General features: G+C 40.3%; 2 protein-coding genes across 3 annotated transcripts; both read left to right on the top strand.

Moving 5' to 3' along the window:
• The first annotated feature begins 242 nt into the window (after positions 1–242).
• Positions 243–5,717, top strand: LOC129868013 (UPF0461 protein C5orf24 homolog). 2 transcript variants are annotated; one of them, XM_055941581.1, is made up of 2 exons: positions 243–494; positions 1,138–5,717. In XM_055941581.1, the coding sequence occupies exon 2, from the start codon at positions 1,144–1,146 to the stop codon at positions 1,747–1,749; it is 606 nt and encodes a 201-aa protein (XP_055797556.1). In that variant the 5' UTR covers positions 243–494; positions 1,138–1,143; the 3' UTR covers positions 1,750–5,717. The 2 variants fall into 2 exon arrangements, with proteins under 2 accessions (XP_055797556.1, XP_055797555.1); XM_055941580.1 differs by having other exon boundaries at positions 244–494; positions 1,141–5,717.
• A 1,415-nt stretch (positions 5,718–7,132) lies between these two features.
• txndc15 (thioredoxin domain containing 15) lies at positions 7,133–12,148 on the top strand. The gene is made up of 5 exons (XM_055941579.1): positions 7,133–7,332; positions 8,698–9,146; positions 9,643–9,806; positions 10,115–10,245; positions 11,476–12,148. The coding sequence occupies exons 1-5, from the start codon at positions 7,236–7,238 to the stop codon at positions 11,670–11,672; spliced, it is 1,038 nt and encodes a 345-aa protein (XP_055797554.1). The 5' UTR covers positions 7,133–7,235; the 3' UTR covers positions 11,673–12,148.
• The last annotated feature ends 977 nt before the right edge of the window (positions 12,149–13,125 follow it).

Below are 13,125 nucleotides of genomic sequence, written 5' to 3'. Positions count from 1 at the left end.
AGTAGTTGAAACTATTTCATGGTCCGTTGATCATATTGCTACTTTCCAAATAGTGTTTCGGTCTTTGGAGAAATAGTGTATGACGTAGCTTTACTGCGCATGCAAATAATAGAACAAATTGATATTGTGAGGAAATTAGTTTATATTACAATTGCGAATGTATTCAAGAACGGGTGTAAACACGATGAAAATGTAAATCATAATTTGCTTGGAGTTGCTGCAATTCCCTGTTGGAGTATCGCGCATGCGCAGTCTGCCCCCTGTACCTTATTAATTTTTAATGGCAATGGCTGCGTTTCTCATCTAAACCTCTCCTGCGAAACAACGAACCTATAAATACGACATTTATTTGCACCTCTGACAAAAGGCGTTATCGATTTAGTAATAGTAATCGATCGATTGTGATCTACGAAAAATGGATCGGCTGTAGAATTTGAAGATAGAAGATCTGTCATTTTTAACCCTTTGCCTTCCATGATCCACAAACAATCGAGGTACAGTAATTGCATGGTTTTATGAATTACTTTAATTTGCCATGTTTTTATTGTTATCGAAACATCAATTTCTGAACATATTACTTGTATATGAGCGTGTGGTAAGTGATTTCCTAAATGTGTTGCGAAAACGAAAGCTTTTGTGTCAGGATTGTCTGCTAAATACAACGAACAACTAGCTGATTAATATATTTCGCTGAAAAAAGAGGGTAGGCATTACTAGGCAACTGTGATGTGGGAAGGCTAGTCATTTTAACTCCCATTGTAACATTGAGTCTTTATCATGACGAGCTGCACCACCCCTGCACGTTCAACGAAGCTAGCATTGGATGTTGACAACAGACCATTACAAGAGTCAAGATATTCTATACTTATATACTTTAATAATTCATTATGGGTGCAGTACAGAAGTTGTCTGTCATTTGAAGTATTCTACACCAGCATTGATTTGAACAGAACAGCGGAAACACAATATGCCACTACTGACTAGTCAACTAGTTTGTGGATGAGACTGGAATAGGATTCCTGTGTCTACTCTAACTTGCACTAGCATTAGACCTGTAAAAAGGTTATTCATTACATTTGAAGTAGTTTTTGCATTTTTATCAACAATACATCTCGTGTATCCCGTTGTTTTCTCCAGCAGAAGATGATGCGTCAGGTGACCAACAACAATGACTATTGCATGAGTGGCAGGCCGTCATGCCTGGCAGAGGATGGCCGACACCCCACCAGTCACTTTGACCTATGCACTGCCCAGTCCAACAAGTTCTACCAAGCTCCCCCGCCCCCTCCCTTGCAAATGACCTTGCCCCCTCTGCCCCTGCCACCCCAGAACACCCTGAAACCCATGCCCTGTCAGAGGCAGAATGGCCTCAGTGAACCCCAAGCTGTTGGAATCACGAACAATGAAAAGCCGGAAGACTCCAAGAAAAAGAAAAACCCGGGGAGGTCTGGAAGGAGAGGAAGACCTTCGGGGACCACTAAATCAGCAGGTTACAGGACCAGCACAGGGAGGCCTCTAGGAACCACCAAGGCAGCCGGGTTCAAGACCAGCCCAGGGAGACCCCTGGGAACGACCAAGGCAGCGGGATATAAGGTCAGCCCTGGTAGGCCCCCTGGCAGTATCAAGACCCTGTCTCGCCTCAACAAACTAGGCTATGGTACGTGTAGCGCCGCAGCATTCCCCTACACTATGATGAACAAAGGAAGCCTCTGCGAACCCTCGTGCAAGGAAAAGGAGACCAACGAGTAAAGTCCTACTTTTCTCATGGCTTGTTGGAGAAACAAAAGGCCGCATGTCCTAAGTGCTGTCAAATAGAGGGGTTGTTAGTACCGTTTCCCTGGTTGAGTGTACAGATGTACTATTACTGGCATGTGCCTCAGTGTGCATGTTTCTATCCAAACCGGATTCCTTTGTAATATAGAGTATAGCTTATACACTACACTGAGTGGACAAAACATCAGGAACACCTTCCTAACATTGAGTTGCCCCCCCCCCCCCTTTTAGCCCTCAGAACAGCCTCAATTCATCGGGGGCATGGACTCTACAAGGTGTGGAAAGCATTCCACAGGGATGCTGGCCCATGTTGACTTCAATGCTTCCCACAGTTGTGTCCAGTTGTCTGGATGCCCTTTAGGTGGTGGACCATTCTTGATACACACGGGAAACTGTTGAGCGTGAAAAACTCAGCAGCGTTGCAGTTCTTGATACAAACCGGTGTGCCTGGCACCTACTACCATACCCCGTTCAAAGGCACTTTGTCTTGGCCCAGTCACCCTCTGAATGACACATACACATTCCATGTCTCAATTGTCTCAAGACTTTAAAATCCTTCTTTAACCTGTCTCCTCCCATTCATCTACACTGATTTTAAGTGAATTTAACAAGTGACACCAATAAGGAATCATAGCTTTCACCTGGATTCACCTGGTCAGTCTAGGTAATGGAAAGAGCAGGTGTTTTTAATGTTTTGTTGTTATTCTCAGTGTATGTGATATAGGTATAGCTTATACATCATGTGATGTAGAACAGCGGGTGTACAGGTACACTAGAGTAGTTATTGTTTGACATGAGAAAGTGAACATATTATTTTCCACTGAATTTCCTCCACAGAACTGTAATTCACCTAAGAACATGATTCCTGTTAATCCAATCTCTATTGTTTGCAGTGTCTTTTCTCAATTAACTAATACAGTATGAATTTTATGCTGATGTTAACAGTAAAAAACAAAACAAAACAGAAAACAGAACTATCCCTTAATTAGGATGTTATGAGTACACAAATTAATCTATATTTGAATTTGAATTTGAACATGGGGTATAACATTGTTGATACAAATCACAGCAGATGGTCAGTCTTTGTTGTTACTGTCAGAATGCCGTATTGAGGCTGTCCTACTACAAAGTCTCTGTAGAATGTTTTATACTGTGAACTGGCTATTGTTTTAAAATCAACAGATCCTGAAGGTGCTATGTATCTCAGAATGTATTGACATGGTTTCTATTACGGCTGCACAGCAAACTATTGTTTCATATGAACCACTCTATTAATAGGTCAACACGTGACTAACATGGCCTGGGGGTGCGTTCAGCAGGACGTTGTTCAACGTTCAGATAGAAAAACAGCATGTAGAACAAACACGCCTCTCTGACATGTAGAACAAGGCATTGTGTCAGCTCTATTTTTATCTGCTAGGTTCCAGAACATTTTATTTCTATCTGCTAGGTTCCAGAACGTTTTATTTCTATCTGCTAGGTTCCAGAACGTTTTATTTCTATCTGCTAGGTTCCAGAACGTTTTATTTCTATCTGCTAGGTTCCAGAACGTTTTGACTACTGAATGTGACCTGTTGCTGGTGTCACAGTGGTGTCTGTATGTGTTGGTCTAGTACTACACCAAATATGCCAGCACAATTCTTCACAGGAGGAGATCCTCCAGTCCGTTTCGTTGGGTTCCCCTTCGTACTAAAACACAACATTTTACACCATTTGAATTATTATTTGCCTTGTAATTTCAATATCAGACAATCAGCAACTAGTGTCTCTATAGGTGCGGAGTGTTGTTTACCTGTTACGTTTTGATTTACTTTTGGAATTATTGATCATTTTTGATAGCTATGAATAATACACATCAATATAGTACATACAGTTAAAATAATAGGCATACTTGCTTCATAGTTTTTTTTTGTGCTGTGATTTCTGAGGGGAACACATGGGATGTTATGGAGAGTCAAGGTATATTTGAGTAGGGGATATTTTTTTGGGGGGGGGGGGGGGCTTCTTATGGGAGTGGCTGGGTTATTGTGTTTTGTAAATACCTGAACCACTTCCTCTAACTTGGCCGTTTTCCCCTGTTTTACCTCGGAGCAAGGATAGTGTCAGTGCAATGTTTTGTGTTATGATTTATTCTCTATCACCATCTTGAAGAAGAAGAATAATAACAACAACTTGTATAGTGCTTTTCAATACAAGTAACAAATTGCTTTACATCATAAAATAATACTATTCTTTCAAATATGATCATGTTTATTATTGAATTGTGTACAGCACTTGAGGCCTTCTCATTGAAGACCCACACAATCATTGATGCTTTGTCCATTGGAGAGATTAGTTGCATTTGGATGTAAAATAAATTATTCATTTTTTTAATTGAATAATGATGACATAGGGTGCTACTATGTTCAAATCAATCTACAGTATTGTATCATCTTAACCAAAGAATCAGATGTTTTCTGCCTTTCAGTTTGAGATGTTTAAGTAAATGCATGCTAGCGTAGCCCATAACAACTAATCAGATCTTTTGAACAAATATAAAAATGAATCCTCTTAACAAATCACATTCTGTAACTTGTATTTGGGAGAGAAAAAACAAACACGTATTTAAATCTGCTATATCTGCCACAGATATAATCTATACAATCGATACTCAATTTCTGTTTGACGGTTGTATACAGTAGGTACACCTGCGCATCAAAGTACATGCATTATAGTATCTGAACACAGAAACAATAGTTGCGTATCTAGTCAAAAAGCAAAGAGCTTTTCGTTTTGCATTGCAATACATTAAAAAACCTTTTTAGGTAGTGCTTATGTAGCAATGTTTTACATTACATTCACAGTTTATTGCCATACAGTATTCACCATATTATAATGTTCTACTGTGTTATGACATGTATTGTAACATACCATTCCCTTTACTGCGATGGGTTAGGTATTGACATTATAAAAACTAATGTTTGGTAAGAAATAAAAATATATTAGTTTAAGTTCACAATGTTATTTTATGTTATAACGGGGAGGGGGGGGGGTTGTACATTCTGCTTTGGTGTTTTGTGAATATTCTTGTTATTCATATATTCATACATAGGTTACACCCATGTCAACATAAGTGCAGGTTACATAAGAGTATACTTGATTTCTATACCAGAGTCCTCTATTTGAAAATACTTGCTTCGTCACTCTGCTTGAAATATGTTTGTGAAACACAAAGTTTTATCCACGTGGCTATTCATTTTATTGCATTCTGTCTGCATCAAATGTAATAATGCATTTATAACATTGAGTTAGTTGCACTTCAAGTTATAGGACATTTTGAACATTTATCTTGTCAACCTTAATCTTGTATATTTATCTGAACCTTTTATCTTGTATCATTAGAGGCAATCATTTACTTGTAATTACTTAGGCCTATCACTGCATCCAATCAGTCCAAAATATGAAACTGACATTTTTTTTTAGGTGAAAAAAAACAACATGAATGGCTGGGAAGATTTGTTTTTACCCATTTGGAAATTGATGATCATTATTAATCATTTCTATGTCAAACTATTTTCATGGGGTTATCTTTTACTGTATTCTTTCCCCCGCCACAGTTTCTGCTAGAAACCCGTGGATCTGTCGCAATATCTTCTAGCAACTTATTGCAACGACAAACTTCCTTCTCAGAACGTTTTACTTCCTTCTCAGAACAATTTACTTCCTTCTCAGAACGTTTTACTTCCTTCTCAGAACAATTTACTTCCTTCTCAGAACGTTTTATTTCCTTCTCAGAATGTTTTATTTCCTTCTCAGAACATTCAAGTATTTATTTCAATGGAATTGTAAGGCCCATGCTACGAACACATTGTAATCACTATGATAGGAATTTGTATTAATTGTTTTACTATCCCTGCATGATTGTTGAGTGTTGAAAGTTGTGTAATAAACAAATTATAAATATATTTCTTGAATGATAGGCTGTCATTAGATGCATCGCAATACAGCCTACATTGGGTGTATGTACTAGATTATTCTTTACAAAATGATATAAACATTTCAAAAATATTCTGATTTCAAACACAGCCCAGTATTGACAAAATGTCTTCTTCCTCTGTGGTACTGACCAATTCCAAAGCATAGAAATAGAATACTTAGAACAGACATCCCCTTTCAAGTAAATGACGGCTCAAGGGACTCCCTAATCAACACGGCACTTTGATTAATCTACGACCGGAAGTGACTTTTCGTAGCAGGTTAGGAGAGCATTTTCCCTAACCTTCACTTATTTATCCTAACCTGCTACGTTAATTCTCCAAATGGGTGGACGGGCGGCCATTGTGAGAGTACCTATAGCAAAGCTGGTGGATAAATGCAGATAGTTCACTCATGCCGTTTACCATTAAAAATTGTCAGTTCTGGTCTACTTAACGGGGTGGGTCTCCCATAGACACTAATGCAATAGCAGCTGGGTCTGGTCTACTTAGTTCATTGACTTTCATTGAATCAGAAAAAAACAGCGAGTGGGGTGTCGCTTCCTGTTCGGGTTGCTGCCCATACGAGCAAAGCACGATGTAAAAGCAGGAAGTGTACCCATCAATCTGTTTTGAAACAACTCAACTGACATTGCAAAGAATACATTCCGTTGCATAAGCCACATCAGTTAGCATCATTTAAATGAACATTCTACATTACCATGGAAATTATTGCATTACAATACCAGGCAGACATTGTGAATAGACCCATGAGTTTAACAGTCAAATTGCCAGGGTTAGAGGTTCCAAGGCCGTTCTATTCGTTCTATTTCTATGGTCCGAAGATAGTATGATAAAGAATGCATCCCTATATACTTCCCGTTATGGTGTCTAACGCCACTGATGCAATCTCCATTTTGAAGTAGTCAATTTTCTTCACGATTAGCTGATCCCTCCTGATGACCCAGTTGGACATGACTCCATCAGGTTGGATCAGCAAATTAAGTTGGGAGTCCTACCCAGCTGACTACATTTCATGGTGGAAGCCCTCAATGGCACTGCCTGTGTTAATACCACAGATAGAACAATGAGGGTTAGTTTAAAAAAATTATATGCTAATACCACAGCCAATACGGTATTTTGTCCACTAGAGGCCTTTATCATTCTCTGTGAGTCAGAACCATAGTCATTTGTCAGGACTTGTCTTTGCCTCTGTCATTGGCAGTGTTCGAGAGCATCAAACCCGCGATGTAACATGGGAAAATTGTGACTGACTGATCTACAAATCATATTGAGTAATTATTTATGATACAAGGTGATTTGCAGATTAGTCAGTCTCGACACGCCTTTCAAATCGGCTGCAATATCAAACGTGCACAATCTCTATGTATTGACCCGGAAGTTTTTACAGTAGTGCATCGCTTGATATTCCGACAGCGACTCACAACATTTGTTCCACTTATCATAAATGCCCGTAACTTATATATATTGTTGTAGCTAATAGTAATTATGTCCAGAATATCAAGTAGGCTCATGTTGACATGTATTGTATGGTTTACGATTTATGTTTCTGAAATAAAGAAAGCATCGTCAGTAACAGCTCAAGGTAAGAGAAGGGGGAGCCAGCAGTTAGGTAGTCTTAGCTGTTTTTGATGTAGCTAGTTAGCGAGCATGCTATAACGTTAACTGTTTAGTTTCAACTATAAAGCCAGCAAAGTTGACAGCCTAGCGATCTTATTACTCGCTCTTGTGTAAAGGAGTCCAAAATGGTACCTGGTCACATAGCTCTAGCTATTTTTTTGTTACATATTTAGGTACATGTTTACCCCCAGTATCTTGTGCAGGTCAAAATGTTCTAACGTTATCATTTAGCGCTAGTAACGTTAGTTGGTTGTCAGAGAAGAAGAGGCGAAACATATTCCAAAATGTCTGGTCGTATTTGACAAGCAAGCACATGCAAGTTGGATCAGTACTATACATGTGTAGGATGGCTCTTATTCGTTATACCTCGTCTACAGTGATGGTGTATTCATCTGTTTAATAGCCTAATTATTACCAACTGAACACATCTAACGTAAACTCGTACATCGCCTTGGTCCGTACAATTGCCCTTATTTTAGCGCCCCAAAAACGTAATACTTCCAGATCAACTGTACTGTCAATATCATTGTAAATCACAATTTCTCCCCTTTCCAACAGAATCAATTACATGACCTAAACGCTGCCCGTTTCTGCATAATTCAAGCAGGCAATGAGCCCCGTCGGGTCTATTTTTTAAATGGCGGGTGGTTGAAGCGAAACGAATGTGTGATAGTGAGAAGGAGAGATGTTGTGTGGGAAAATTGCTTTTTTTCACTCGATCTGTCCAACTTATCACCTTATCGCCTCTAAAATGTAAATAAAACACTATAAAGACTTTATATATTGTGTCATTACATTCCTATTTGAAGGTTAGTGTCGAATATGAATTGGGTTTTTAGTGCGGTGCTAAAGTGATCTTAGAAGTGGCTTTGAGAATGATGATCGCATGCAATGATGATGCAAAAAATTACTAGGTATCCCCCCTTACCCCCGTCACTGTCCATTTCTTGTTTTTAAACGATGAGAGAAGTGCTACACCTGGTGGAGAGAGATTGTAAGACAGAAATAGTTGCTTTATGCGTGCTGTACGTTACGACATGACGCATCACGATGTAACGGAGGGTCAGTTTTTTTCAACTTTTCTCCAATACTATAGAGCCATTACCATGTCGATCAACGCTTGAATAGAAACCTAGTTCACACCCCCGATTTTGATGTCAACACAGTCGCTACAGTCCCATTAGTTTTCTTTGTAGCCTTGTTTGAATGTTGCGTTTGCGCACATTTGTACGGAATGGGGTGAGTTTACGTTAGTAGGTTGATTTCATAATGTTGTTTCTACAGTTAATATCTGAAATTATGTAATACTATGTACCTGTTTTATTTACAGAGAATGATGAAATACCAGAATTCAAGTTCTCTGAGGACGTGGCCTCTGATATGGAAAATATTCCCAAATTTGTGGGAATGGAGGACCTTGAGTCTCAGCCAAAGAGGCAGTACAAGACTGCAGAGATCGCAGACGCGGTAATGGGAACCGAACTACCTGTCAACCCAGCAGGAATCGAGTCACTGATCCCCAAGAATGTGAAAGACTTTCAGGCAGGGTTCTCGCCACTCTGCGACGATGAGGCAAAATGTCCCTCACCTTTGACCCAAGAGGAGTCCAAGAATTCAGAACCCATGGAACCAGTCATATTGGGGATGGTCCACGTAGACGCCATGACAAATGAAGAACAGAACTCCACAGAAACTACAAAGACTTACAAAGTCAACTGTGATAAAAGGAACATAACAGGGATGGACAACTTCACAGTGCAGGTCCTAAATGCCTCACAGGTAATCAGATGTCTGGGTTTGTTTAACTATATTCATCATGACATGAACTAGTGTGCCTGAAATAGTAGGTCCCACTGCCTTGATACTCCCTAGACCAGGGGTGCCTGAAACACACTCCCGGGGCGTCTGAAACACACTCCCGGGGCGTCTGAAACACACTCCCGGGGCGTCTGAAACACACTCCCGGGGCGTCTGAAACACACTCCCGGGGCGTCTGAAACACACTCCCGGGGCGTCTGAAACACACTCCCGGGCGTCTGAAACACACTCTCGGGGTGTCTGAAACACAGTCCTGGGTTGCAACAGTCTGTGTAGGTTTTTGTTCTAGCTTAGCTTGATTTAACTAATCGTGGTGTGGTCCAGACTGGAACAAAGGCCTGGCACACACTGCAGCCATTCAGGATCTGATAGAGACACCCCTGCCATAGACCTCAAAGATAACTTGTTATTTATGTCCAATGGGATTCCCCCCCCCCCCCCCCCCCCCCCCCTACAGGACTTGATGGAGTTCCTGAATGTAAATGGCACAGAGTGCTCTCTGGTATTGTTCTTCACTACCTGGTGCCAGTTCTCTGCCAATCTGGCACCTCACTTCAACGCACTGCCCCGTGTCTTCCCCGGCATGCACTTCTTGGCACTGGATGCCTCCCAGCATAGCAGGTAAACTACCAAAATACTTTACACCGGTGCAGGGCTCTCCAACCCTGTTCCTGGAGAGCTAGTCCTGTAGGTTTTCACTCCAACCTTAAACTAGCCCACCTGATTCTAACAATTTAGCTGGTTGATAAACTGAACCGGGTTAGTTACAGCTGTGGTTGGAGCAAAAACCTACAGGAGGGTAGCTCTGCACCAGTGTATCAATATGTCCTCATTTGTATGAAAACACAATGAGAAAGGTCACTTTAGTTTTCTGTCGTTGTTTTGAGCGTAACAATAACATGTTATCTTTCTGTAACGTGTTTCTCCAGTCTCTCCACACGGTTTGGGACTGTAGCAGTTCCCAACATCCTCCTGTTTCAAGGTGTGAAACCAATGGCCAGATTCAACCAGACTGACAGAAACCTGGAGACTCTGGTGTCTTTCATAGCTAATCAGACAGGTATGTAAACAAAGGCAACGAGGCATCAGTCCCCGATCATTTAGTATTGGATGTATAGTATTTCAAAATGAAAGACAGTGCAGGATTAGACCTATATAGTAGGCGGTGTTAGAGGAAGGCCCAAAAAATTGTCGAAGACTCCAGTCACCCAAGTCATAGACTGTTCTCTCTGCTTCCGCACGACAAGCAGTACCGAGTGCCAAGTCTTGGTCCAAAAGTCTCATTAACAGCTTTTACCCCAAGCCATAATACTGTTGAACAATTTATCAAATGGCCACCCGGACTATTTACATTGACCCCCCCCCCCCCCCTTTGTTTTTACACTGCTGCTACTCACTGTTTATTATCTATGCTTAGTCACTTTACCTCTACATGTACAAATTACCTTGACTAATCTGTATCCTCGAACATTGACTCAGTACCGGTACCCGCTTTATATAGCCTTGTTATTGTTTTGTAATCTTAATGTGTTTTAATTCGATTTTTTACTTTAGTTTATTTAGCAAATATTTTTTAACTCTGTATTTCTTGAACTACATTGTTGGTTAAGGGCTTGTAAGTAAGCATTTCACGGTAAGGTCTACACCTGTTGTATTCAGCAGATGTGATAAATACAATTTGATTTGGTGTTGTAAGCCTTAAAAGCCCCCATGCAGTCTTTGTAATTGTATTTTATAAATCATTGCTAATAAATCATTGTTATATTTAATGAAAATAACTCCAAAATATATTTGATCAATTATTTTAATCAGCCAACTTTGGCCCTTGAAATGCTCAGTCTGATTGTGTGGGCATTAGGAAACACATTTTAAGATATTTACAGCCCTGATCGGCTGATAGGATTGTCTAGAGCCCAGCCCTTACCCAGATGAACAGTCATTGGTCTATTATAATCAACCACATTGTGACATCATGATGTGGGCCAAAAGTTCCATCCCACCCGAACAGTCTGAAATTCCAGGCATTATCAAACAGCTCTTACACAAAAAGGAAATTATCATAATTTTCGAGTGCTATTTCGACCTCCTAAATCAAATCATAGTGTGTAAATATAATTTAAAAAAAAATGGAAAATCTAGTTTAACTGCACTGCCCATCCGATGCATTTCCCCCTGCCTGACAGAATGTAAACTTGGGGACCCATCTGCTTGTTCTCATAAATGTACTTCCAATATTTGAAAGACAGGTCATTGGTATTCATTAAAACTGTTTTTCAATCTGTCTCTTAAGGTTTCGAAGTGAGCCCAGATCAGAATGTAACAGAGGAGGACTTATCTGGACCTCTTCTCAATGTCCCAGTGAAGAGTATTGATTGGCTGCTGGTGTTCTCCATCTTGTTCATCTCCGGCTTTACCACCTACGCCATCCTACGGACTGACAGCATTCGCTGGCTCATCCCAGGCCAAGAGCATGAGCACCAGGACTAATATATACAACCCCACAGACTGTAAGCCCCATGTGAATAAAATTTCTCTCGACCTGAGAGTTGTTGGGCATAAGTGTGGTAAATCTGGACATGTATTCAGAAAGTGTCTCAGATAAGGAACGCTGATCTAGGATCAGTTTTGCCTCAGCTCATAATGAATACGATTGGAACGACCTGATCCTAGATCAGCACTCATACCACTTGAGACCCTTTACGAATACGGACCCCAGGTTTTGGAGACAGCCCCAAGACACAGCCCCAGCTCAGCCCTGATGGTTGTCGCCGTTAACTGCTGGCTTCGCTGTAACATTGCTACTGTGATATGGATATACATAATTGTTTGCTGAATTGAATTACCCCTTGGATGTTTGAACACACGTGTTCAATGAGTCAGAGTGACATGCTGTTTATTTGCAACTGTTTTGATGGTGTTGTGATTAAGTGTCAAATTAAACACGTTTTAAATGCAGAGTTTAACCTAGCCATCGATCATGACTCTTCATTACATTACACATAAGAGTCATTGGATTTAGGCGTATTCTGTTAAAGAGCCCCAATGTGTCAGTCATACCATCAGTCACCTAATCACCCTCAGTTTACAATTGGCTCATTCATCACCCTCCTCCCTTGCAACTATTACCCAGGTCGTTGCTGTAAATGAGAATGTGTTCTTCGTCAATTTACCCGGTAAAATAAGGGTTAAATTAAATAAGAGCCCAAATGCTCGGTCTGAACACGCAGCGCTTGCGTTACGGTTTTGAAAGCATAAGGACCATATATTTTATATCAGAGGCAAAAAAAAAAAAAAGGTTAAATTGATACAAACTTTTTTATAGGATTATTGTTCCCATATCTCCATAATACAGCGCGTTTACGGAAGACACTTGTGCTAATTAGCTGTCTAGCATGCTGCTAACACCTGTGTGTAACCGAAGGCCGCCAGAAACGTGTTGTCACTGAAAAAATGTTGGCTGCAACTATGATAAAGCCGGTTAAAACAGTGTACACAGTAGCTGTATATTTAGCATTTGTGAAATGATTTTCATGTTTCTAGAACCATATTCCAATTGTGAATCGATTCTGAGTATTTTGCTATTTGAGTATTCTGACTATTTGGCTGCAACAACCCAGTCTACCTCTGAAAATAACATATAAGGTTAGGTAGGCTCCTTAAGAGTACTTCTTGGGCTAGCTTTAACCAGGTTATACATGTGAAGGTAGGGGCACAGTGTAAGCGACCCCTTACAATACATATCAAGATGTGCAGAGGAATCCTGCCTACATTATGACTTGAAATAACCTGGAATTTGAAGAGGACTTGACCATTAGAGTTTATTTTATATTTAAATCAGGCAACTTCACAAGCAGCCACCATTTTAAATGGTCGCCACTAGTTACCACAGCCACAAAGTCCTAAACCCCGCCTATTAAAAAATAAAATAAAAATCTTCTTG

Source organism: Salvelinus fontinalis, chromosome 13, assembly GCF_029448725.1.
Source record: "Salvelinus fontinalis isolate EN_2023a chromosome 13, ASM2944872v1, whole genome shotgun sequence".
In the NCBI taxonomy this organism is placed as follows: domain Eukaryota; kingdom Metazoa; phylum Chordata; class Actinopteri; order Salmoniformes; family Salmonidae; genus Salvelinus; species Salvelinus fontinalis.
The sequence above is the reverse complement of the archived record's forward strand: the minus strand, read 5'-3'. Positions and strand labels throughout refer to the sequence as shown.

Excerpts from the sequence above, each read along its gene's own strand:
- LOC129868013 (XM_055941581.1), top strand. The coding sequence starts at position 1,144 with ATGATGCGTCAGGTGACCAACAACAATGACTATTGCATGAGTGGCAGG.
- txndc15 (XM_055941579.1), top strand. The coding sequence starts at position 7,236 with ATGTCCAGAATATCAAGTAGGCTCATGTTGACATGTATTGTATGGTTT. Across the intron at positions 9,147-9,642 it reads AGGTCCTAAATGCCTCACAG|GACTTGATGGAGTTCCTGAA; the intron begins GTAATCAGATGT and ends CCCCCCCTACAG. Across the intron at positions 9,807-10,114 it reads GATGCCTCCCAGCATAGCAG|TCTCTCCACACGGTTTGGGA; the intron begins GTAAACTACCAA and ends GTGTTTCTCCAG.